The 23,082-nt window shown below is 44.7% G+C and overlaps 1 protein-coding gene across 1 annotated transcript in view; it reads left to right on the forward strand.

Annotated features, from left to right (window-relative positions):
- The first annotated feature begins 1,253 nt into the window (after positions 1–1,253).
- The window catches only part of EPDR1 (ependymin related 1), a 38,250-nt gene continuing 16,421 nt past the window's right edge, over positions 1,254–23,082 (forward strand). Inside the window, exon 1 of the mRNA XM_069809640.1 lies at positions 1,254–1,608. Coding sequence (XP_069665741.1) covers positions 1,331–1,608 — 278 coding nt within the window. The 5' untranslated portion in view covers positions 1,254–1,330. The remainder of the gene's footprint in view (positions 1,609–23,082) is intronic.

The following is a 23,082-nucleotide window of genomic DNA, read 5'->3' on the forward strand; positions in this document are numbered from 1 at the left end:
GGAGCCGCCGCCGGAGCACCCCCCATCCCACCGCCCCCCCTCCGCCTCCTGCGGGGCTCAACTTTACGCTGCGTTTTCCCAAGGGACACGGAGCAGAAACTTTTTGCTGGCTTGGGAGCTCGGCACGGACGGGGAAACGCGTGAGGCGGACCGGGGTGGGGGAAGTTGTTCTTTGCCCGGTTTGGTCGGGAAGGGGGAAACGACGGGGGTCGACCCGAGGCGGGAGCGGGCGCCGGGAGCGGGGCAGCGCCGGGCCGGTGCGGGGCTGCTCTGCGGGCAGTCACCCCCCCCCCCCCGCTGCGCTCCCCCAGTCTCTGTCGTTCGTCCCTCTCCCCCCCCAGTCGCATCTGCAAATGGGTGGAAGAAGGGATTTCAGGCTTTTCCCAAGCTGCTTTTTATTTTTCTTTCGTTAGTGGTCCACGGCCACACGCCCCTGATGCAGTGGAGTGGCATGCCCCCGCGGGAGCAAGGGGCTTCCCCCCCCACCCCGCGCGCGCGCAGCCCCTCTGCACGGAAAAGGCCGATGGGCCCTTTCTCCACTGTGGGCAAATGCCGGACCCCAGCCTTCGAGGCACCCGCTGAGAAAACGGGATTAACTCCATGCCAGGTTATTGCAACGGCCTAGGAAAGCCCCAGCGGGGCTCCGGGTTAGCAGCTCCCGGGCCTGCCCTGGCCGGGTACCGCGGTACCACCGGTGGTTTCCCCTTGCAGCCCCGACAGAGATGGGTGCTGCAGAGCCGGAGTTACCTGTGGGGCACGGGCTTCCCCCACCCTTTGTGTGCGAGGGAAGCTCATCCAGAGCGGGCAGGAAACTACAGCTGAGAAAGCTGAGAGGGCAGCGGGAGATGGAGGGATGCATGTGCTGGGTGACACTGTCTGTCCGTGGGGACCTGCTGCAATTCCTCCCTCGAGAGCAACATTAAAGCAGTTTCACGCAGCAGGTCCCTCCTGGCCGTGTATCCCCTCCCTCCCAAAGCCCACACAGAGAGCCCAGAGGTACCCCAAAGCTCGGGCCTTGCAGCCGCCCCTCTGGCATCGCCCCCCCTCGAGGACCCGTGGGCACGGCCAGGGGAATCAAACCGCCCGGTACAAGGCGGGGGGGGGGGGCACTGGCGGGCGAGGGTCCCCAGCGCCCGTCGCCCCACTACCTCCTGCTCTCCCATCCCGCTTCTAGACAGCAGCTCGGGCAGAAACCGCCTCTCCCGGCTGTGGTAATGCGGGTTTGGAGACGGACCGCCCCCCCCTCCCCCCCCCGGCGCAGGCCTGCCCGCCCGCCTGCGCGCCGTGCGGGGCGGCCGTGCGCGGAGCGGAGCAGGGCGCGGAGCGGAGCATGGCGCGGGGAGCGGGCGAGCTGCGGCTGCTGGGGCCGGGACCGGAGCCGGGGCTGCTGCTGCTGCTGCTGCTGCTGCTGGGCGGCCTCCCGGTGCGGAGCGGCGGGGCGGCGGCGGCGGGGCCGGAGCCGTGCCAGGCACCGCGGCAGTGGGAAGGACGCACCGTGTCCTACGACCACGGCACGGGCCGCAACAGGCGGGCCGCCGTCTCCTACGATGGCCCCAACCAACGCCTCCGCATCCTGGAGGAGAGGAAGGCCCTCATCCCCTGCAAGAAGTAGGTGCTTGCCGTGGCACCCCGCGGCTGGGCCGGGCCGGGCCGGGCCGGGCGGTGATGGTCGGCGCGGAGACCGGAGGCGGCTCCCGGGGGGCGGGGGCGGGCAGCGGGCGGGGGGGTGTCTTCCTCGGCCATCCCTCACCCCCCCCGTATCTCTCTCTCTCATTTATGGTCCAGAGTGTCAGCTTTTCGCCCTGGGAGATAATTCTTTTCTCCCATTTTTAAATGGCACAGGAATCGAGTCCAAAAACACAGCCCAAAATGTGCAGTATAACCGGTATAATGAAGAGTTTACACTGAAATGCCGGAATAATGCTACAAAGGGGTGGGGGGGTTGGGGGGGTGGTGATTCTAGCCCAGTAATTTGCTAACAAGTTTGAGCCACGTTTTACAAGTTCTCTGGTCTTTCTCCGTTCCTGCAAATGCTAAGTCAGTGCAGGGGGTCAGGATGCATCTGTCACCTGTGGGACAGTGTACTCATTCCCATTGCACAGGCCGCCCAGCCCTGGAGGACCTCCCTGTTTTTAATTTATACAGTAGGTATCTGTTAAGCCCGTAACTAACCCAACAAAATCACTGTGTCATTGTGCATTTCCTGATTTGCTGAAAAATAAGTGTAGAAAAAAGCTGACTGAAGGAGGGCCTACTTTTATCTCCTCAACCTGCCAAGCTCAGGCCCTGACAGGCTGGGTGGAAGAAACAATCAGCCTGGAGAGGCCTGAGTGAGTGAGACATTTCTTGTACTGAGCATCAGTAACTCTCAGACACCCTGTCAGGACATACCTGCCAGTGTGAGGGTAGCCAGTCTGCCTGTACGTCTGCCTCTCCCACCTGAAAATTGTTCAAATAATAGTGCATCAGCCCTGGGGATGTATCAGCCAAGGTGAAGCCCAGCCTACAAATACTGTATCATCCAAACTAAATGGTCTCTGCTATTGAAAGATCAATATTCCTTTTTGCTCCCAGCTTTTTTTCCTGACAGTGATCAATTTCTTACCAACATCACATAGTCATTGTTTTCATCTTTCCGAAGTGTATGCTGTTCCTTGGTCCTTTCTCTGACAGTCCCCCAACACTCTTAAAACTGTTCTGTGTGTTTCATTTTCAAGCTTAGCTTTCCCTCATCGTGAGCTTTTTTCTGTATTACTGTTTTCATATAGGAACCCTATGAAGAATGTTGAAGGCAACAGACAGCTGTTTGCTGGTGGTCTGCTAACATACAATATAGAGTCTGACACTGGCTCTGCTCATACGCCCCTTCTTTTATAAGTCCTAGGTTGACCTTCATGTTTGACAAGGGTAAAACTGCCCTACAAAGTCTGATGCAAGTGTTTTCTAGCTTCTAAGTTGTACTGAGCTCATTTCTTCAAGCTTATGTTTATTTTATTTGAAAACTTTATTTTAAGATTGAATAATTATTCTACATTTTCTGCTTTGGGCCAGATTTTGGCTTTTGCCAAGATCTGCTCTTTTTACGTTTTTTTTGATAAATATTTGCTCTGGATGCAGTTTTGTCTGGGCTGATAGTGCTAGAAAGAGTCAGAGTGCAGACAGGTGCACTTGAAGCATCTCTCTGTTGGTTTTTCCTGTATTAGTTTTTTTGTTGCAGACAGTCCCTGACCTCAGGGATCCCTACTGTTTCCAGGCTGACCACATTTTCTGCCATCCAAAACTGGAGGGTGGTTTTGTTTTGTGCGCAGCTAGTGTCTGCTAAGGGCGTGACCCAGCTGCCATTGAAGTCAACGGAAAGACTCCCATTGATTTCAGTGTGTGTTGGATCGGGTCTAGAGTTGTGATCACAACTTCATTTCACTGTGGACACAGTGAGTCATAAACTGAAGCCTTCAGAAGTTAGAGGCGAGGGGATTTATCCCGCCTTTTGAAAAATAACCTCTCCTCCACTCCGCTTTGACGTTGGCAAGAAAAGGGTAATTAGGCCAAGGCAGTGACTGACTACAAAAGCAAGAAAAATAGTGCTGTCCTGGTCTCTAGGGAAATTTTAGTTTAAATTCTCATGAACGGACACATTTTGCTCCTATCAGATGTAACTTACATGCAGCAATCAGGGTTGGCCAACAACCAAATTTTTGTACACAGCGTTTTCTGAAGCTTGCGACTGTGGACCTTAATGAGACCCAGCCCTGTTTAAGTTACTTGACTGAGGTTAATCAGGGACACAAAGACCTGCCTGTGTGGAATGGCTTTCAGGCTCATAACCACAGGAAAACCTGAAAATTTCAGTTTTTATTGTAGAGATATGTTTCAAATTCATGTAATTTGCTATGTGGCATTTTCATACCTACATCAACCCAGTGTTTTAAGTAAACTCCTGAAAAGTAACCGTAAGGTAAATATCCCATCGCTGCTTCTTTGCTCGCCAGTCATTGCGAAAGCACCCGAGATGCAGCGACTGTGTTGGTAAAGGCTGCCCGCTCCCCATCGGCCCGCTGCAGTGTTGTCATCTGCCACCTGAGCACACACCTCGCTCGCTGCACAACCACGTGGAGCCGGTTCGTTAAAGCAGTCCTTGATGGTTGTTTCAGCCAGCTCGTTGGGTGGGTGTTTCTCTGGGTCATACTGTTGACTGCCTGCACTCCAGCTTAGAGTGTAAAAACTACCAATAGTGATCCTGGGCTGAGCTGTTTAGAGGAGAACCCCTTCCAGTTGGATTCATTACTAAACTTTCTTTTTCGCTTCTTTTACAGCCCTAGCCTTAGCTACACTTTGCATCTTAGGTTTTCTGCAGTGTGCCTTGCCCCGCTGCTTCTTTCCCCTTCAGGATCAAAATTTTGGGGATAGACAAGGAGGGCAGGGACAGTCTTCTCTTGGTTTCATGTAGCACTCGGCTGAATACCAGGCGCAGAGAAAAGAAAACAAATCAGAGGTTTTTATTGAGTAGATTGTGCCATTTCCCATTTGGAAGAGGTCATGCCAGTAGGGTTATTATATGATGTGAAAGGAGAGCGCTTGAAACGGTTCCCTAGAGCTCTTGAGGCAGAGCTGTGTCACATTACCTGTTAAACACAGGACATTTTTTAATCCTTTATTGCCTACTACTTGGAGTTACATCCTTTTGTGCTGTCTGTATATTAATCCTTCCTCGCTCCTGTTCAACCCTCTGCTGACCACCATCTCAGGACACTTCACAAAACAAGTAACAGTCATCAGCACGGTTTTGCTGTTGGGGCAAAAGTGTTTTATTTTAAGGTAACATCTACCAGTTCAGATTTGAATATGACATCACTGCAAACTGGTGAGAAATCCTGGCACTACAAAGGTCTAAACCAAAAATCCTACTGACTGCATTGTGGCCGGAACTCCATGTGTCCTGCATCACCTTTCATTTTCTTGGAGAAACAGAATAAGTATACTGCCTGGCACTGCTGAAGCCACTCAGCAGGCATTAGTGCTCAGTTACGAAGGAAGAAAATCACGAAGTGTGGAGCAGAGCAGAAATCATGCATGTGGTGTTTGAGGGCTGGGGTGTTACTTATCACATGCCATATTTATAGTTTCACCCTTCTCTTCTGTACTATTTTTCACACAGTGATGAGGCAGTGTGTTCAGTTTGTCCTAAGAGGAATGTGATGGTGGGGAGAAAAAAATTTCCATGTGGTCAGGAAAGTCAGTAGGAGGAAAGAAAATTCATTTTTCTCTTCTATGAGTGTATTTTAACCATAACCTTCATGGGCCCTTGTACAGTGTGCAGCACATCGGGATGCCTATGTATCTGAGACTGCTAGGGGTATTTTCTTAACAACCATAACTGCAAAGCAGAAAACCAACCTGGAGATAACATATCAGTGTTTATTTAAAAACAGAACTGCATGTTGGTAATTTCTTTAGGGAGGATCCGGGGAACTACAGGCCTGTCAGCCTGACCTTGGTACCGGGGAAGATTATGGAACGATTTGTCTTGAGAGCACTCACATGGCAAGTCCAGGATAAGAAGGGGATCAGGCTCAGTCAGCATGGGTTTACGAAAGGCAGGTTCTGCTTGACCAGCCCGATCTCCTTCTATGACCAGGTGTCGTGGTTTAACCCCAGCCAGCAACTAAGCACCATGCAGCCGCTCACTCACTCCCCCCCATCCAGTGGGATGGGGGAGAAAATCAGGAAAAGAAGTAAAACTCCTGGGTTGAGATAAGAATGATTTAATAGAACAGAAAAGAAGAAACTAATAATGATAAATGATAACACTAATAAAATGACAACAGTAGTAATAAAAGGATTGAAATGTACAAATGATGCGCAGGGCAATTGCTCACCACCCGCCGACCGACACCCAGCCAGTCCCCGAGCGGCGAATCCCTGCCCCCCACTTCCCAGTTCCTAAACTAGATGGGACGTCACATGGTATGGAATACACTGTTGGCCAGTTTGGGTCAGGTGCCCTGTCTGGGCATGAGAAACTGAAAAATCCTTGACTATAGTCTAAACACTACTGAGCAACAACTGAAAACATCAGTGTGTTATCAGCATTCTTCGTATACTGAACTCAAAACATAGCACTGTACCAGCTACTAGGAAGACAGTTAACTTTTTCCCAGCTGAAACCAGGACACAAGGTGACCCGCCCAGTGAATGAGGGAAAGGCTGTGGGTGTTGTCTACCTCGACTTCAGCAAGGCCTTTGACACTCTCACATGGCATACTCCTTGAGAAGCTGGCGTCTCATGGCCTGGATAAGTGTACTCTTCACTGGGTGAAAAACTGGCTGGATGGATGAGCCCAGAGGGTTGTGGTGAATGGAGTTAAATCCAGGTGGTGGCGGGTCACAAGTGGTGTTCGCCAGGGCTCGGTGTTGGGCCCTGTTCTGTTTAATATCTTTATTGATGATTTGGATGAGGGGATTGAGTGCACCCTCAGCAAGTTTGCAGATGACTCCAAGTTGGGAGGCAGGGTCGATCTGCTTGAGGGTAGGGAGGCTCTACAGAAGGATCTGGACAGGCTGGATCGATGGGCCCAGGCCAATCATATGAAGTTCAACAAGGCCAAGTGCCGGGTCCTGCACTTTGGTCACGGCAACCCCATGCAGTGCTACAGGCTTGGGGAAGAGTGGCTGGAAAGCTGCCCAGCAGAGAAAGACCTGGGGGTGCTGGTTGACAGCCGGCTGAATATGAGCCAGCAGCGTGCCCAGGTGGCCAAGAAGGCCAACAGCATCCTGGCCTGTATCAGAAATAGTGTGGCCAGTAGGAGCAGGGAGGTGATTGTTCCCCTGTACTCAGCACTGGTGAGGCCGCACCTCGAGTACTGTGTTCAGTTTTGGGCCCCTCACTACAGGAAAGACATTGAGTTGCTGGAGCGTGTCCAGAGAAGGGCAACCATGTTGGTGAGGGGCCTGGAGCACAAGTCTTATGAAGAGCAGCTGAGGGAACTGGGGCTGTTTAGCCTGGAGAAAAGGAGGCTGAGGGGAGACCTTATTGCTCTCTACAACTACCTGAAGGGGGGTTGTAGTGAGGTAGGTGCTGGTCTCTTCTGTCAGGTGGCTGGAGATAGGACAAGAGGAAATGGCCTCAAGTTGAGGCAAGGGAGGTTTAGGTTGGATATTAGGAAAAATTTCTTTACTGAGAGGGTTGTCAGACATTGGACAAGCTGCCCAGGGAAGTGGTTGAGTCACCATCCCTGGAGATATTCAAAAAGCGAGTGGACAGGGTACTTCAGGACCTGGTTTAGTGGGCCTGGTTAATGGTTGGACTCGATGATCTTGAAGGCCTTTTCCAACCTAAATGATTCTATGATTCTATGATTCTTTAGTTTCAATTGTATTTGCAAAAGACAGACACAGTTATGGGCAGGATTAACTCCTTTGCTTGGCAACAAAAACTGCTTGTGAACAGAGAAGCAGCAAAGCTGTGTTTAGAGAAATACGTCTGTTATTCTGGCAGGCTGTTTGCATGCATGTGTCAATCCCTGTCCTTGACTGAAGAGAAGCAGTGTATGGTCAGGTGCAAATGTAACAGCATTCATCTGGAGAAGAGGTGATGGCTTTTCAAAATAAACAGAGTGTGGGCACACGTGTCTGGCTTATCTCAACTACTTCTCAGTTGTTTTGGGATGTGTGATTGTAAAGGAAAAAACAGCAGTGTCTGACCTATTAAAATCATATAATCCATCCGTTCTGTGGTCATTATGGTGACTCAACAGGCTAAGTATTGAGCTACCCTGAACAACTGCAAATTTGTTTCCCAGACTTGGTTTTGGGAGTGGTTTCTGCAGCTTAACGTTTAGGGGAATGAACGATGGTCATCCAAGTTATTTGGGAGCCCAAGCCCCATTTTTTTAAGACTATGTAGAGTGTGCAGACTTCTGAGACCCTTAATTTGCAGTGAAACATAGAAATGAATTTTCAGCGAAGCATAGAATTGAATTTTCAGCAGTTTCTCGAAATCTAACACGAGTTCTTGGGATCTAAAATGCTTCATAAGCTGCTGTGTATATAAGTCACTTTTGAGAATAAGAACGAAGGGAAGGTACTCGAACCTCCTGCATTTACTTTCTTCCCATAGGTGCCAAGTTCTTTCAGGTGTCTGCTGCTGGTAATGACTGTGAGTTTGGAAAGGTGGCACTGGAAAGCTGCTGTGATGGATGCGGGCTGGCAGTCAGATGCTAGGCAATAGCCTGAAGCATGCAGCAGTTGTTCTAGTGAGCATTGTGTGTCATAGGGGTATGGAGGGTTGCCTGTACAAGCCTCAAATTTTGCATTTCCATCATAAGCTGATTTACGAGTCGGTTTACTGAGTCCCTCGGTGATGCTCCCTGCCAAGGCGGCCGGTTCCTTGGAGAAGAGCACTGTACAAGGAGGGAGCCGTGGTCCACGAGGACTGCGTGGAGGAGCACCACGTCTTGCCTGGACTGTTCATTCTGTTTGTTTCCACCTATGAGAGGCAACAGCCATTTCCCTTTCCAAGTTCTCGATCTTCTTGGAGGTCAGAGAAGCTGTACTGTTCAGGGAGGCAGTGAAGTTAATTGTCTTTGTTGTTACAAGTGGGCTGGGTGGGAAGAGATGAAAACACCACTCAGGGGAGGCAGTTGAAAGTCTTCAGCCATTGAGCTGCAGCACTAAAAGGAAGTGGACTCTATCAGGGGAAGCTGGAAACTGTTGGCTTACCAATGTACTTTTACTGTCTTGTGTTTTATGCTTTTGGTAACTTCCTTGGACAGCAGCATCTTTGTCAGAGTTGGGGGGGGGGAGAAAAAAAAAGGTAACTGTATATGAATGAAGCAGATCCATTGCTTTGAGATGCCGTATTTTTGTTTAGTGTAGTGTTCTGAAACCCTTTGTTTATGCTAACTACTCTAGAGCCCTTTCACATGCTACCGAAACACAGAACCCACCCAAACTGCAAAAAATAAACTGGTTCTTAAGTTTGAAAGAGCAGGATCCACAAAACCCTTTAAAGCTGGAGAGAACGTGTAGCTAAACAGTGTCCTGTGACCCCAAATTGATAATTTGCTGGAGTGCTGGTTGGTGTGCTTAGAAACCGCTGTCAGGCACTCAGTGGGGTCATTACTACCACATCAGTTATAGATGTTGTCGACTGGATGTTCTTAAAAAATAGATGTTCTCATCAAGAAGTTTTGTTTTTCTAAAAAGCATTGTTAAATGATAGGCACTGGCACCATATTGCTGTTCATACTAGTGGATAATGGCTTAAGCCTTTTATCTGTCTGAACTCTTTAAAGTTAGGGGAATAATTCCACCTTCTTATCATCTTTTCCTTGTCTCTTAGAACTCTTTGGAATAATGTGTGTTTGCATTGAAACTTACAGCTCTTTTTCTACTATTGGACATTACAGTAAAAACTTAGAGCAAACCCAGGACTGCACTGAAGATATAATATACCTACATTTCTGCAATTCCAACCAGAGGACCAGTGTTTTCACAAGATAAATCACTGTCATTTTTATTCAGGGCTTTTTTAACTCTTTTTTTTGGTAGAGACTTAGAGTGGAGGTGAATAGAGAGAGAGATTCAAGTTCATAATTTGTTCTGTGCTCGCAGACAGCATGCAGACAGTTGATGGTGACATGACTGCACAGCTAAACAAACACGATGAAAGAAATCTTTATATTCATGATCTTAATTTGGGCTCCATTCAGCTTGAGGCCTGATGTAATTCAAATGGCACAACTGGCAACATCACACCTATTCTCACAGGACCAAATGCCATTTATCTGAAAAAGTATCTCCTCTGAAGGATAAACCGTAATCTTCTAATTTAGGGCTGATCTTGCACTGCTGTGAGCTGAGAAAAAAACTGACTGTACATTGCTTTTGGAGAAATTTGAGGGATAAAAGCATCCAAAGGACACTTTACCAGTTGATGCATCAGTCCTTCCATTGTAATCTGTTTTAAGTTAAGGCTCCAGGTCTCCTTAATGTAAAAGGGCCAGTAATTTAAAACAGTTTTAGGTATTCAAGAGCGCATTTACTGAAATGCCTCCAGAAATTTGTCTGTTCACACGGTTAGTATATTCACTATAACCCTCTAGAATCTTTCCTATCTGTAGGCTCTCTGTATCTTCCCATCCCAGTTTGGTGCACTGCAATTACAATGCACGACACGATCAGGTGGTTTAGGGCAGCGTCTCTTCCCAATGACGTGTATCCATCAGTACACTGTTGAGGCTGTAGCTGTCCCTGGGCTGAGCAGTGGGTATGTGCCGGGGCTCCCTTCGTTGCAGGGTGAGGGAACATGCTCCAGTATTGTCCCAGCAGCTGAGGAGCAGCTTGTGGCATGCTGGAGCAAGATTTAGGAGGTACTACTGCACCCTGGAATTTGGAGAGAGCTAAGACTAGGGGACAACACTGAATTGTTCAGTCCCATGGTTTATCTTCCACATGCAGTTCAGCTGTATTTTCCTTGATAGGCCAGAAAGAGAAGGATTTTGAATGTGAAGGATACACATGAACATACTAAAAAGCTGAAGAATCTGGGTTAATGAACAAATGATTATTCCCTTACTTTTTGCTTACTTTTTAAACTCAGGGCTGCAAACTTAGTGAAGTCAATGAGAATTTTGCCTTTGGCACAAGGATCTCATCCCAGGACTTTATGTTAGATGCACATTTGTAACATATGTGGGAGGTATGTACAAGAAATACATTTCTCCGTTTCCAATTCAAACTTGGCCTCAATTCCTGAGGTTGGTCCACACTGCCAAAACTGAAACCATCATTCAGCCTCTAGCCTTATTGATGACAGTGATGGTAGAACTGTGGTGGACAGCTTTTAATATTGTGTCATCTGAGTGGAATTGGAAGATGTAGTGATAAAACCTGTGCCTCTGAATCTGGTCCACACCCTGCCTCTGCCAGCACTTCCAAGGATGAATTTTGGTAGGCGATTGCCAGTTAGAGGAGAGGAGGTATTCAGGGCAGGAGGCAGGATGTTTTAATTATAAGAACAGAAGACTTCTCTTTTTTTTAACCTTCCCTGCATTTCATTTTGCAGTCCATTTGTTCAGTAAGGTACTTAATTTTCATGCTACTGCTGTTCAGTGGTTAGTATTGCTATTGATTTGTTCATGTGATAAGAGAATTTATGTATGTTTATTATTTTGTAGTTCAGAGGATGTTCTTCTTGTGCTTTTTCCTGTCACAGGTCATCCTGCTCTGAAAGTTTTCTTCTCCAGCTAGAGAACTGATTTCTTTTGCATGTGAAGAGGCTTGTCCATTTATTAACTGGGTGGGACAGGTTTTCAACTGGATGACATTTTCATAGACAAGTGAAGTCAGTGAAATGGTACTAATTTATGCCTTCATCTGTATGCCAGGTCATTAGCTGATGCAGAGTTGAAAGGTAGGGTTCAAATATCTTCCCATCCTCTCCATTTTGCGATGAACTGATGGCTAAACTTGACATGATTAGGTGTTTCAGTCCAGAAAAGGACAGTGGCATAGCAAATAATACTGAGTTATTCAGAAAAAGCATAAATACACTTCTCTGTCACATAACATGGGAGAAGGTTAAACTTAAAGGAGCTTTGGGAAAGAAGAATGCTTGCCACAGTGGCCAGGGATCGTGAAGAGGTAAGAATAGGAGTAAGAGGCATGTTAATAAATGTGTAAGATTAAAAACTGATGCAGTCTTAGGAATGGGCTGTTGACAATTCAGGGATGAACACAGTAGAAAATAGGGCAGGGTTTTCTTCTCAAGCCAGGATTTAGGCATCAGATCTGTGCAAGGACTGGAGGAAAGAGTCTTTTTCCCATGCCTGTCATGCTAGGGCTGCTTTCTGGAGAAATGGACTTGTAGCCATCTGGCCAGTGACTTTCGGGCTGTGGACCTGTGTAGCTGCAGCAGCAATCTAACTCCTGACCCTCATGTTGCCCAACTTCATCCCTATCTTCAGACGACCTTCAGCTTGGCCTTCCCTGTAGATTCGCAAGGAATTGCATGCTCAGCAACTTGCCAACTTCTCTCTCAAAGTGTTTTTACCTGTTGCTCTTCATAACTCAAAGGGGAAATTATTTTCCCCTCCAAAGTGTTTTTAAGGCATGGTATAGTGTCTGGCGTGCTGGGGGGAGGGTGATGTCTGGGTGGAACAGGGCCACCTTGTGCAATATTTTGGCTCTTCTAGAATAAGGAGCATTATGCCCAACATGGCATTGCATAACCTGAAGGTACCACTGGCCAGTGAAACTTCTCCTCATCTCTGCCAAGCAGACCTGTTTCTTTCAGCTGTTTTTGTTTACCACCTCACTTTTACGGCCCTGGGGGAGGTGCGTGTATGTTGACAAGAGCTCTTAGATTCCAGAGGGAAACTGTGTGTCCTCCCGAGGCTCTGGAGGACGGCTTTTTGCCTATTTCTCTGATACGTGAGAGTTAGAGGTCAAGGACAGGATTTTCTGCCAAGAGTTTGTTCCCATGCGTGAAAGTACAGAAGGCTCAACATGCGAGACAGTCCTTGTTTTCAGTAATGTATTAATTTCTGGAGTTGGTACCTTTTATACTTTCATACCCAGGAGTAAATTAGGGGTTTCCAACAGCAGCATAACTGTCCTTGTCCAAAACCTAATTTATGACAGGTGGTAGTAAGAAAGAAAGAAAGAATCACTTGTTTTCATCTGAACTTGTACTTTTTTCATCTTTTATAATTATAGATCCTCGACAAACATTTATTTGAGAATCAGTTTAATCATTCTTTTGAAGGCTGTGTGCACACATGTGGTTTTATGTCCCATTTGGTTACTAAAAGATGCTTCCCTTGTACCACAAAAAGTGAATAAGGTAAGAGTAATTTTTGCAATTCTTGCTTTTGCTCTGAGAATTTTATTAGCAACATCCTTACAGTCAGTAGGGCTGTTCCCATAACTTAGCAATGACAATATTTTTGCTTTTTCAGGTTTTGGTTTCGGATTTTCCCAATTTTCAGAATTTCTGGCATCAGAACACGAATTTGGCAGGCACTTTCTTCTTGTACAGTGCTCATACTGTAGTTATTACAATTTTTCAGTCTTTGGCTACTAAGATTTCATATGTCTTTGGAGCTACTTAGCTATTCATTCCATGAAAGCCTATTTTATCCCTTTCATTCCTTATGAAATTTACTCTCTCATTCTGGCATCATCCAGACTATATTTCATGGGCCAAATCCAGCCCAGAGGGAACTTCCATCCAGCCTTCTGCCTTTCCCCGCTGAATAGCTCCTTGTTGCTTTTGTCTGACACTTGGATCCCCCTGCATCACTGCCCCTGTGTCCATGTCGGAGGAGCAGAAGGGACTGGATGCATAGGTTGGAAATTACCCCGGTGAATCACTCCTGTGGATGAGGGTCAGTGGTATGCACTGCCATATTGGAAGAGTAATGGAAAAATCACCGGTAATATATGTGGATGCCACACTGCATGTGTATAGCTTATTTCTTTTGCATATAAAACAATGCAGGGTCAAGTGATCTTGGGACATTATTAATTTCTTGTCTGACAAAAAACCCCTGTAGGATTCTGGCAGTTAAGAAGATTTGGATGATCAGATATCCTTCGTAGACACCAAATTATTCTAAAACTGGAGCACTGCATTTTTTTGTAAATCAAAAAAAGAACATGTTTCAAAACTTAATAGAAATACTCGTAGAACTGCATAACTGTCTGATTCAACCCAAATGTCCCCAAAGAGCCATCTAAAAGCTACAGGTATAAAAGCACATAAAGTTTCTGGAGTTCTGGAAGAGTAGTAAAAATCTTGATTGCTGCCTTATTTTGAATCTTAGAAAGCTGAAACTGTTTTGCTGTAGCTCCTCCCTAAATTATAAACAAAAGCAATCTCTTCACTGCAGTTGAAACTGTCTTTTAATATGAAATATCCAAGAAGTGACTTATCCTTAAGTTCACTAAACTCATTTGCCCCTCTGAAATGGAAGGTATTATTGCATATTTAGTGGATATCTTATTTTCTACATGTATTATTTATCACGAGGCCAGTTCTTAATGAAATGTGATATTGTGACTGATAGCAAAACAATGCAGAAGACAAAAATTACCACATGTATTGCAACATCCCATATTAAGGTTACTTACGATGAACCTCGTTTCTTTACTCCATTTAAAAAAATAACATTATAATAATGCCCTGCTATTTACCTTTTGGTCAGTTGAACAGTTCACAAGTAATTCATTCCAAAAATGGCTTCACTGACCCTTGTTGATTGACTTCTTGTGCAGTAACAAGCTCTTCAGAATCTGCTCCTTTATAGCTATTGCCAAATATTATTTCATTTTTTGAGTGCATGTTCAAAACACACTGTCAACTGCTTTACTGGAGTTAGCAGTAAAGCAGAAGTTTTATGACATCTGTAACTAATATTCCCAGGTTGTCTATTGGGAACAAACTGTTTTCTAATAGACTTTTTTTTTTTTAAGAACAAACTTACTTTTTCTTAAGGCTTTAACGGGGTGAGAAAAAAAGCCCCCCAAAACACCTCCACAGAATGGTACCACTTACCAGCAGGTTAAAGAACAAAAACCTCTGCCTTTGTTCTGCTCTGTTCTTCTGAGCTTGGGACCAGCTGCAGAAAAAAAAGGGTGTAAGATAGCAATGAAGACATCCACTTACAAGACTTTCCACCGAGGTTTCGGTCTCTGATGTTGCCCATCCATTTCTCTGTCAGGTCTGGCACTTTCACACTTAGCAAGCCTTAGCTGCTGTCCTCCTGTCGATTCTCTGTGGGAATTCATGGCAAGGTTGCTGCTTCATCTGAAAATCAGATAGCTCAGTAGATAAGAGGGTTCCTAAAAATGTGGTGTGCTTGGCATTTGCCATTTATTTTGGTCAAACCCTACACAGGAAAGCTGGTGTGAGACCTGTATAGTGTTTAACTGCTGAACAGCTGGGAATTTCCCCTTAAGTAGTCTGTCTGCATGGAAACCTGTTTGTATGGATAGCTGTTGTTTCAGAAATTAATGTTTCTGAGACACAATGGTCAGACTTTCCCCAAACTTTTCCAAGGGCAGTTTTGTGCATGGCAGTGCTAAAGGCTTTTGCACACTCATATGGAACACAGTCGATACAGTGAACGCAGCATAGAAAGATCTTATTTTTCATTCTTTCAGTATCTCCTAATACCATTTGCAACTGTGGTTTTATTATATTCAGATACTTTTCTTGCCAGGAAACTTACGGTTCTGCCATACTTTTAGGCAGCCAGCACTGGAAAGTTTACTCATGCTATGCAGTTATGGTAATTCTCAGAGGATGTTTATTATTTGGAAAGCAGAGGATGCTTACAGGATGAGGAATTCTTACTACAATTAGTTCCCAAATTAATGTATCACTATTTAATTAGACCCAGATTTGTTGGCCTGCATCTTCTGTACAAGAAATAAATTTCTTTTTTCTTATCTGTGGTGGCATCTGGGGACTTGGACGCCTCCTTGTATCACTTTAAATACCTGTGCACAAAAACACACATTGCTATGCAAAGTCAGACTGGGTTGTTACCCTATCTGTCCCAGAAAAGAATGAAAGGGACAAATTTGGATAATATGCTTGATAAAGTGTGAAGGTGTGGCATCTCCTGTACTTTTTTAGGGAGGGGAAAAAGAATTAGGGAGAATAAACAGAGATAAGGGTGTGAGTGTGGAGATTTCCCTTGCATTTTGTTTATCCCCTTGTTATTGAAGACTGAAAATGTAAGGGACCATCTAACTGCCTCAACATAGCAGAAGATGAAAGACTTGCTATTTTTGTAATTTATCTTCTGGTCTCCCTGTCTCCAAAACCAAATGCAAGCATGTAGGTATTGATTCTCAATACATTTATATGTATTCTTTGTTTATTGACACATTTCTCTTAATTTTTGGTTAGTTACATTGCCTGTAAGAATAGGTGATTTCACAACATACATACATCATAGGCAGGTAATTTTAAGCTCCTAAATCCTTAATGTAAGTAATCCAGTCTTCTGAAGTAGAAAACAGTTGGCCATCAGAGATGGAGGCAGAATTGTGTATAATTCAGATATGTTCAGGGTACCCAGTCTGTCACATCAGTTGTGCTAATACAGTCAAGCCAGGTCAAAGCGATGTACAGTCTGGCATAGAGGCACGAGCTGCCATTGGAGGCATCGCCAAATGTAGGTACCACAACGGCTTAGTTGGAGCCCGAAGAAGGGATCCATGGTGAGTCAAGTGGGATCTCCTCTTTTACTCTGTTTTGGAAGTCTACCACATGTCTGAAACACAGTTTGGTTCTCCAGATTTCCTTCCTCTGAAAGAATGGAAAAATTCACTTACAAAGCTTGTATTATGTCTCTGCAGGATATGTATTATAACTGAGATGCTTACATACTGTAGCAATAGTAACTATAAAAATTGTTCAGTGTGTTCAATGTCCTTTGGATTATTTTTTTTAACTGTGGAAGTGTTCTTTAAATATCCAATTTCTCCTCCATGTTGGGCTAATGAATCATCTGCTGTCTGCAATTGCTGCCCCCATTTATAATCAGCTTGGTCTTCATAATTCATCCCCCCCATATTTGAACGCAGTTTCAGGCTGTAAAAATCCATAGATCATTTTTGTGTTTTTTAAAATGTCACTTAAAATATTATGAAAAGAGGGAAAACATCCCATCATTACAATATGCGTATGATGTTTCTGGGAGATAAGTATAATGTATGAACAAGCATCAAAGATAAAGACAAAAATCTGCTTAAATTGTTAGCCCGCACTGTTTATACTGAAGCAGCATAGGTGGAAATTAAGCTTTGTTAGAGCTGATCATAGCAGCCTCCAGCTACAGTGCCCTTGAGATACACCTGCTGTGTAGAGGGCTGGGGCAGGCAGTGGCAACATGGGGCTCGATTGGCGCAGAAAGCTTTTTCTGTCCTCTGTTCTTCTGGTTGCTTCAGCAGCAAGTCCACTGAATCCTGCTGGAGGGTGGCTGGCTCTGCTGGGAAGAGCTGACCCGTGCCGCTGGGAACACCGTCAGAACGGGGACCCAGAGTAGCACAGCAGTACGTCTCTGGTCAGGGAACCTTCTGTCCAAAGTTTGGCAGCGCTAATAAGCAGTTTGCTGGAGGAGGTGGACCGTATTGTCACAACCAGCGTGTTATAAAATAACTGTTGCTTGCTGCCCTGTAAAGCTGTAAGGATAGGGAGGGTTTCCAGGGTGAGAAAAGTGGTATATCACACAGGTCTCCTCTTAGGACTTGCTAAAGGCTTTGGACATACCTCTACCCAGATGCTTTTTGTAAGAAGAGGTGAGCAGCAACTGAATCACTGTCTTGGCCAGACTGAGTTTCCTCTGCGATTTTTGCTTCTTACCAGCTCCCTCTGTCAGAAATCGCTTTCCTGTTCCCTGAACAAGCCCAACTACAGGGTTAACGCAATACAGAGAACCTGGGAGAGCGAGTACCCCAAGAGATACTGCAGACCAGAAAACAAATGGATAAATGAAAATGCTGCAAAGATTTCTCAGAAGCTAATTCATTTTTCTGAGTTTCTATACTCTCAGAGCTGTAGGATTTTTGTCAAGTTAGCTGTAGCAAATGACTACATAAAAAAGGCCCCAAAGAGGGGTTTTTATGACAAAAAGATGTTTCAAATAATTTAAGTGTTTGTAGTTAAGGATGTAAAGATATTAATTGCTTTGCCTAAAAACAAAGCCCAGAACATTGTGGAGAAGAGAACAAGAAATATCACAAGAGCCAGAATATTCACAAGTCAGCTTAAACTTGTGGAAATACATTTTGGGGAGTTGAGAGTGCATAAAACACGTCATGTTTGCCTGCAGCGTCTCCTCAAATTGCCCATTTGAGATAAGTTGATAGCTGTGTTAGGTTTTAAACATTTTTCAGCTTCTTTTTTCTTCTAAATGGAACAGCTAATAAACACCTGATGTAACATCTGTAAAAATCAGTGAAATTTTTCTGGCTGATTTCACAGGGCTTCAGGTCAGGTTAATGTGTAATTTTGGAGAAGTTATACAGCCAGATTTATCTCTAATTACATAGCTGGTAGATGGAAATTGTAAACAGCGGCAGTTACATGAGGATCCGCTGTTATGATGTGGAAAGAACAATTGTCTCTTGACAGCCAGGGGAAACATGAGAGATGGGAGGGAAAATCTGATGGGCAGAAAAGTGATTTCTCCTGATGCACTTCTCTGGGGAGAGAATTCAGGAGTTTCTTCTGCAGAAAAAAAGTGTCTAGTAATGTTGAGCACCTCAGTTTTGCAATGGTTACACTGACACACTGAATTTTAGAAAATACTGAATACCATCCCTCTGAAAATTTGTCCTTTTCAAGAATCTTCATGTTAAACATCCAAAATAGGAAGCTGTTCAAAATCACTGGTCAGTTTTGAAAATTTTGCCCATTAAATGTATAAAATATCGCAAATGGAAACAGCAGAAAACTACAATATGCAAATATGAGATACTGTGTAAATTTTAGATAATTATAAAGTCACTTGTACTTTAAAAACAAGAGTTATTTTCATATTTGTTATGGTTATAGGAATGGCAAAGGAAAATAATTTTGGAATGTAAAAAAGTTCAGAATTCATATTAATCAAGAAAAGCTCCAAGAAAACTGTGCCTCTCTGGCAATGTATGTATGACACTGGGCTCTGTGTTCAGGAAAACAGCCCCAAATTAGGTAGGCATACCTGTTTGCTAAAGACTTCAGTTTGTATTTGTGTCAGATGCTAAATGGTAAAGCTATTTCTGTCATGTTTTAAGCAGCATGGGTAGTCTAAACATGTTCAATAGGTCTAGTGACCTTTTCCTGAGTAATGGAAAACTTTCAGCTGTGCCAGTACAGTATATTTATACCAATATTATTTACAGGTCTTGCCCTCCTGGCTACTGCTTCTTAGAACTGTCCTTGAATGAAAAATAAATGTGTCAGGTTTTTAATACAATTAAAAGGGCTATAAACATTCTTAAAAATAGAAATGTATTCTTAGCCATGCTTACTTCAGCTGATTGCTATGTCTTCAGCAACTGTTGTTTCTGTGAGGGACTAACAGATAACCTGTGAAATGGTTCTGCATCAAATACACCAATGTGTATCCTAAAGCAAGTACTCAATAATTTGAAGAGAAAAGTTTTGAAATTCTTATTCATCTATTAATTATTTATGTATTTGCAGTCCAGCTGATTTTTAAGAACATACTGAGGTCTGCCAGTTTCTTGTGATGCATCATGTATATTGCTTATGGAGGATTCCTGAAAGCAGTGTACGCATGGTGACTGCTGAAAGTCCCCCACAAAAGGCAGACAAGTTGTGGATTACTGGAGAGTTGTAACAGTAAAAAGCACAATAACTCTACAGAAGACCAAAAAAACCCAGTTTTGTGAAGAGCAATTTTAACAGATAGTTTGACCTTTTAATTATTCCCTTTGGATGCTGAGAATGTATCATTTGAATCCTGTCTCCCCAGTCCTGATTTTAGACAGTATTTGTCTTTAACTCATTCAGGCACTGAAAACAATGTCATGGTGTAATTAGGGTTAAGCGTAAAAGCAAACAGAGCTGAGGATCATCAGTGTGCAGGAGATGGCACCATCCCTCAAATCCCCAGGCTCCCCGTGTGAAATAAGATGGAGGCTGAGCCCTCCACTGAGGCTCCTCAGAGAGGATGCACAGGTGCCACCATTGCTTTTGGGAGGTCTCAGAAAACGATCCCCAAGGGTTGTTCAGCACCTTTGGGCAGGTAGCAGTGTCAAGGATCCAAGTCCTAGAACTGATAATGTCAGGACTAATTGATTAAGCTTGTCTGTTGCCAGAAGAGATGAGCAGCTGTTGATATTCTCTAATCACCTATGTGTAAGGCTGGGAAGGTCTCCAAGTTGCCATATAACTTGTTCCTCCATCCTGGAGAAGCAAAGCTTTATTTGGGATGTCTCTGACCCCTGGTTTTGTTACCAGTACTTGTAAAAGCTGGAATGTAAGAAGGCACACACAGACATTTTCAGAGTGTCTCGTAAGTAAACCCTCCTTGCTTAAAGTGATGCCGTTTTCTTCCAATGATATCTTCAGGTAACATGGAGAAAAACTGGTATTCTTTCTTAGCTTTTTATATACTGGACAGCTTATCATGTGTCCTACCTCAGTCTTCCTTTTGTAGACTAAACATGCTGTTTCTTCATAGGTCCTGTTTCTTAAACATCACACCATTCTTGCTGTTCTCTGGACTATATCCCATCTGTTTATCTGTTCCCTTAAGTGTGGCATCCAAAACCAGGAACAGCATTACCACTCTGACCTCATCAGGGCTAAGCAGAACAGAATAAATGACCTCCCTAATTGAACCAGAACTGTAAACTTGCCTTTCTAAATCATTACTGTGTACTGTACCGCATGTGTTCAAAATACCATTTGCTTTATAATCATGGAGCAATTAATGTCTGTCCCTAATGATATGTTTTCTCTTACACAGACATTCTCTTCTTTCCCGTAATTCTTTTATTTTGCACACTTTCAGTCAGCTCCACCTGGACTTTTAACACATCAATGCTTTGTATTTGAATCCAGTCACTAATTTATGCACTCAGCAAACAATACTACTTTTGGTTGATAGCTGCTGAAGGAAGAAGAAAAAGACTTCTGGATGAAATGAATACATTATTTTTACCTTGGAGCTGGGGAGGGAGAACGAAGTGCAGTGCCAGGACTTCAGGTCGCATTTATTTCCAGTGAAGTGAATCTCCATCTTTCACAAAGTTTATTTAAAAATAAGCTATACTCAGATCTTTGGATAAAGATGTTAGAAAGTTAAAGTGTACTTAGCTTTCAAACTGTGTTGTCTGATTATCCTAGCTGGCCCGACTTCCAAACTCCCTTGAAAACAGACCTAGTATTTTTTATTTTTTACATTGGACAGATATCTGAACGACCTGAATCATCCCTCTTAAGAAAATCATTGCAGATGGAAGGTGGAAATCATTACATCTTGGGGCAGTAATCTGGTACAAGCACATATCCTCACAAATTTTTCCAGGGAATATTCCATTGTGAAAGAAAAGTTTGCTCTATCAGAACAGGGACCTACTCCCGATCTGTTCCAAAGGGCAATCTGTTCCTCAGACTTCTTTGTGATTACTTTTTATACGGGAATGCATACTGAAAAACAACTAACTGGCCAAGTATATGCATGACAGGATTTACAATCTCAATGAAGAGCAATGTAGTACCTGTTCATGCTGTCTGAAGATCCTTCTCTGTTTATACACAGAAGTTCAGATGTGCAAGAAGCTGCAGTGCCTGAGTCCTATCTGAAAAAATGGTGTTTACTTTTTATTATTCTTTTATTCCTAAGTAAGCATCTGGAAAAGGGAGATTGTTTAAGTTTAGTTATTTGTGATTAAGGACCTCATTCTGCTATGCCTTTCTGATGTGTAAAATAGATATTACCATATTGGGCCAGAGCTAAGATCCAATTTAATATCCTGTCTCTGAGCCTGATTCAGAGAAAGGTGTGAAAACCCCAGATAAACCTGACAATTAGAATCATAGAATCAGAGAATCATTTAGGTCAGAAAAGACCTTTAAGATCAAGTCCAACTGTTAACGTACCACTGCCAAGTCCACCAATAAACTATGTGCCTAAGCAGCACATCTACATGTCTTTTAAATACCTCCAGGGATGGTGACTCAACCACTTCCTTGGGTAGCCTGTTCCAATGCTTGATAACCCTTTTGGTGAAGAAATTTTTCCTAATATCCAATCTAAATCTCCCTTGGCACAACTTGAGGCCATTTCCTCTCATCCTGTTACTTGTTACCTGGGAGCAGAGACTGACCCCCACCTCGCTACAACCTCCTTTCAGGTAGTTGTAGAGAGCTATAAGGTCTCCCTTCAGCCTCCTTTTCTCCAGGCTAAACAACCCCAGCTCCCTCAGCTGCTCCTCATAAGACTTGTGCTCCAGGCCCCTCACCAGCTTCGTTGCTCTTCTCTGGACACGCTCCAGCACCTCAATGTCTCTCTTGTAGTGAGGGGCCCAAAAATGAACACCGTACTTGAGGTGCAGCCTCACCAGTGCTGAGTACAGGGGGAAGATCGCTGCCCTAGTCCTGCTGGCCACACTGTTTCTGATAGAGGCCAGGATGCTATTGGCCTTCTTGGCCACCTGGGCACACTGCCAGCTCATATTCAGCTGGCTGTCGACCAGCACCCCCAGGTCCTTTTCCGCTGGGCTGCTTTTGAGCCACTCCTCCCCAAGCCTGTAGCGCTGCATGGGGTTATTGTGACCCAAGTGCAGGACCCAGCACTTGGCCTTGTTGAACCTCATACAATTGGCCTGGGCCCATCGATCCAGCCTGTCCAGATCCCTCTGTAGAGCCTTCGCACCCTCGAGCAGATCAACCCTCCTGCCCAACTTGGTGTCATCCACAAACTTACTGAGGGTGCACTCGATCCCCTCGTCCAGACCACTGATAAAGATATTAAACAGAACTGGCGCCAACACCGAGCCCTGGCGAACACCACTTGTGACCCGCCGCCACCTGGATTTAATCTCCATTCACCACAACCCTCTGGGTTTGTCCATCCAGCTGGTTTTTAACCCAGCAAAAGAGTATGCATGTCCAAGCCACGAGCAGCCAGTTGTCTAAGCCATGAGGTGCCAGCTTCTCAAGGAAGGAGTCCAGGAAGGCTGGACATTCTTCAAGAAGGAAATTTTAAAGGCACAGGAGCAGGCCGTCCCCATGTGGCAAAAGACAAGCTAGTGGGGCAGAAGGCTGGCCTGGCTGAACAGAGAGCTTTGGCTGGAACCCAGGAGAAAAAGGAGAGTTTATGACCTTTGGAAGAATGGGCAGTCCACTTAGGAGGACTACAAGGATGTCATGAGGTTGTGCAGGGAGAAAATTAGAGGGGCCACAGCCCAACTAGAACTTAATCTGGCTACTGCCATAAAAGACAATAAAAAATGTATAAATACATTAGCAACAAAAGGAGGGTTAAGGAGAATGTCCATCCTCCATTGGATGCAGGAGGAAACATAGTGACAAAGGATGAGGAAAAG

This window comes from Haliaeetus albicilla, chromosome 2, assembly GCF_947461875.1.
Source record: "Haliaeetus albicilla chromosome 2, bHalAlb1.1, whole genome shotgun sequence".
Taxonomy (NCBI): domain Eukaryota; kingdom Metazoa; phylum Chordata; class Aves; order Accipitriformes; family Accipitridae; genus Haliaeetus; species Haliaeetus albicilla.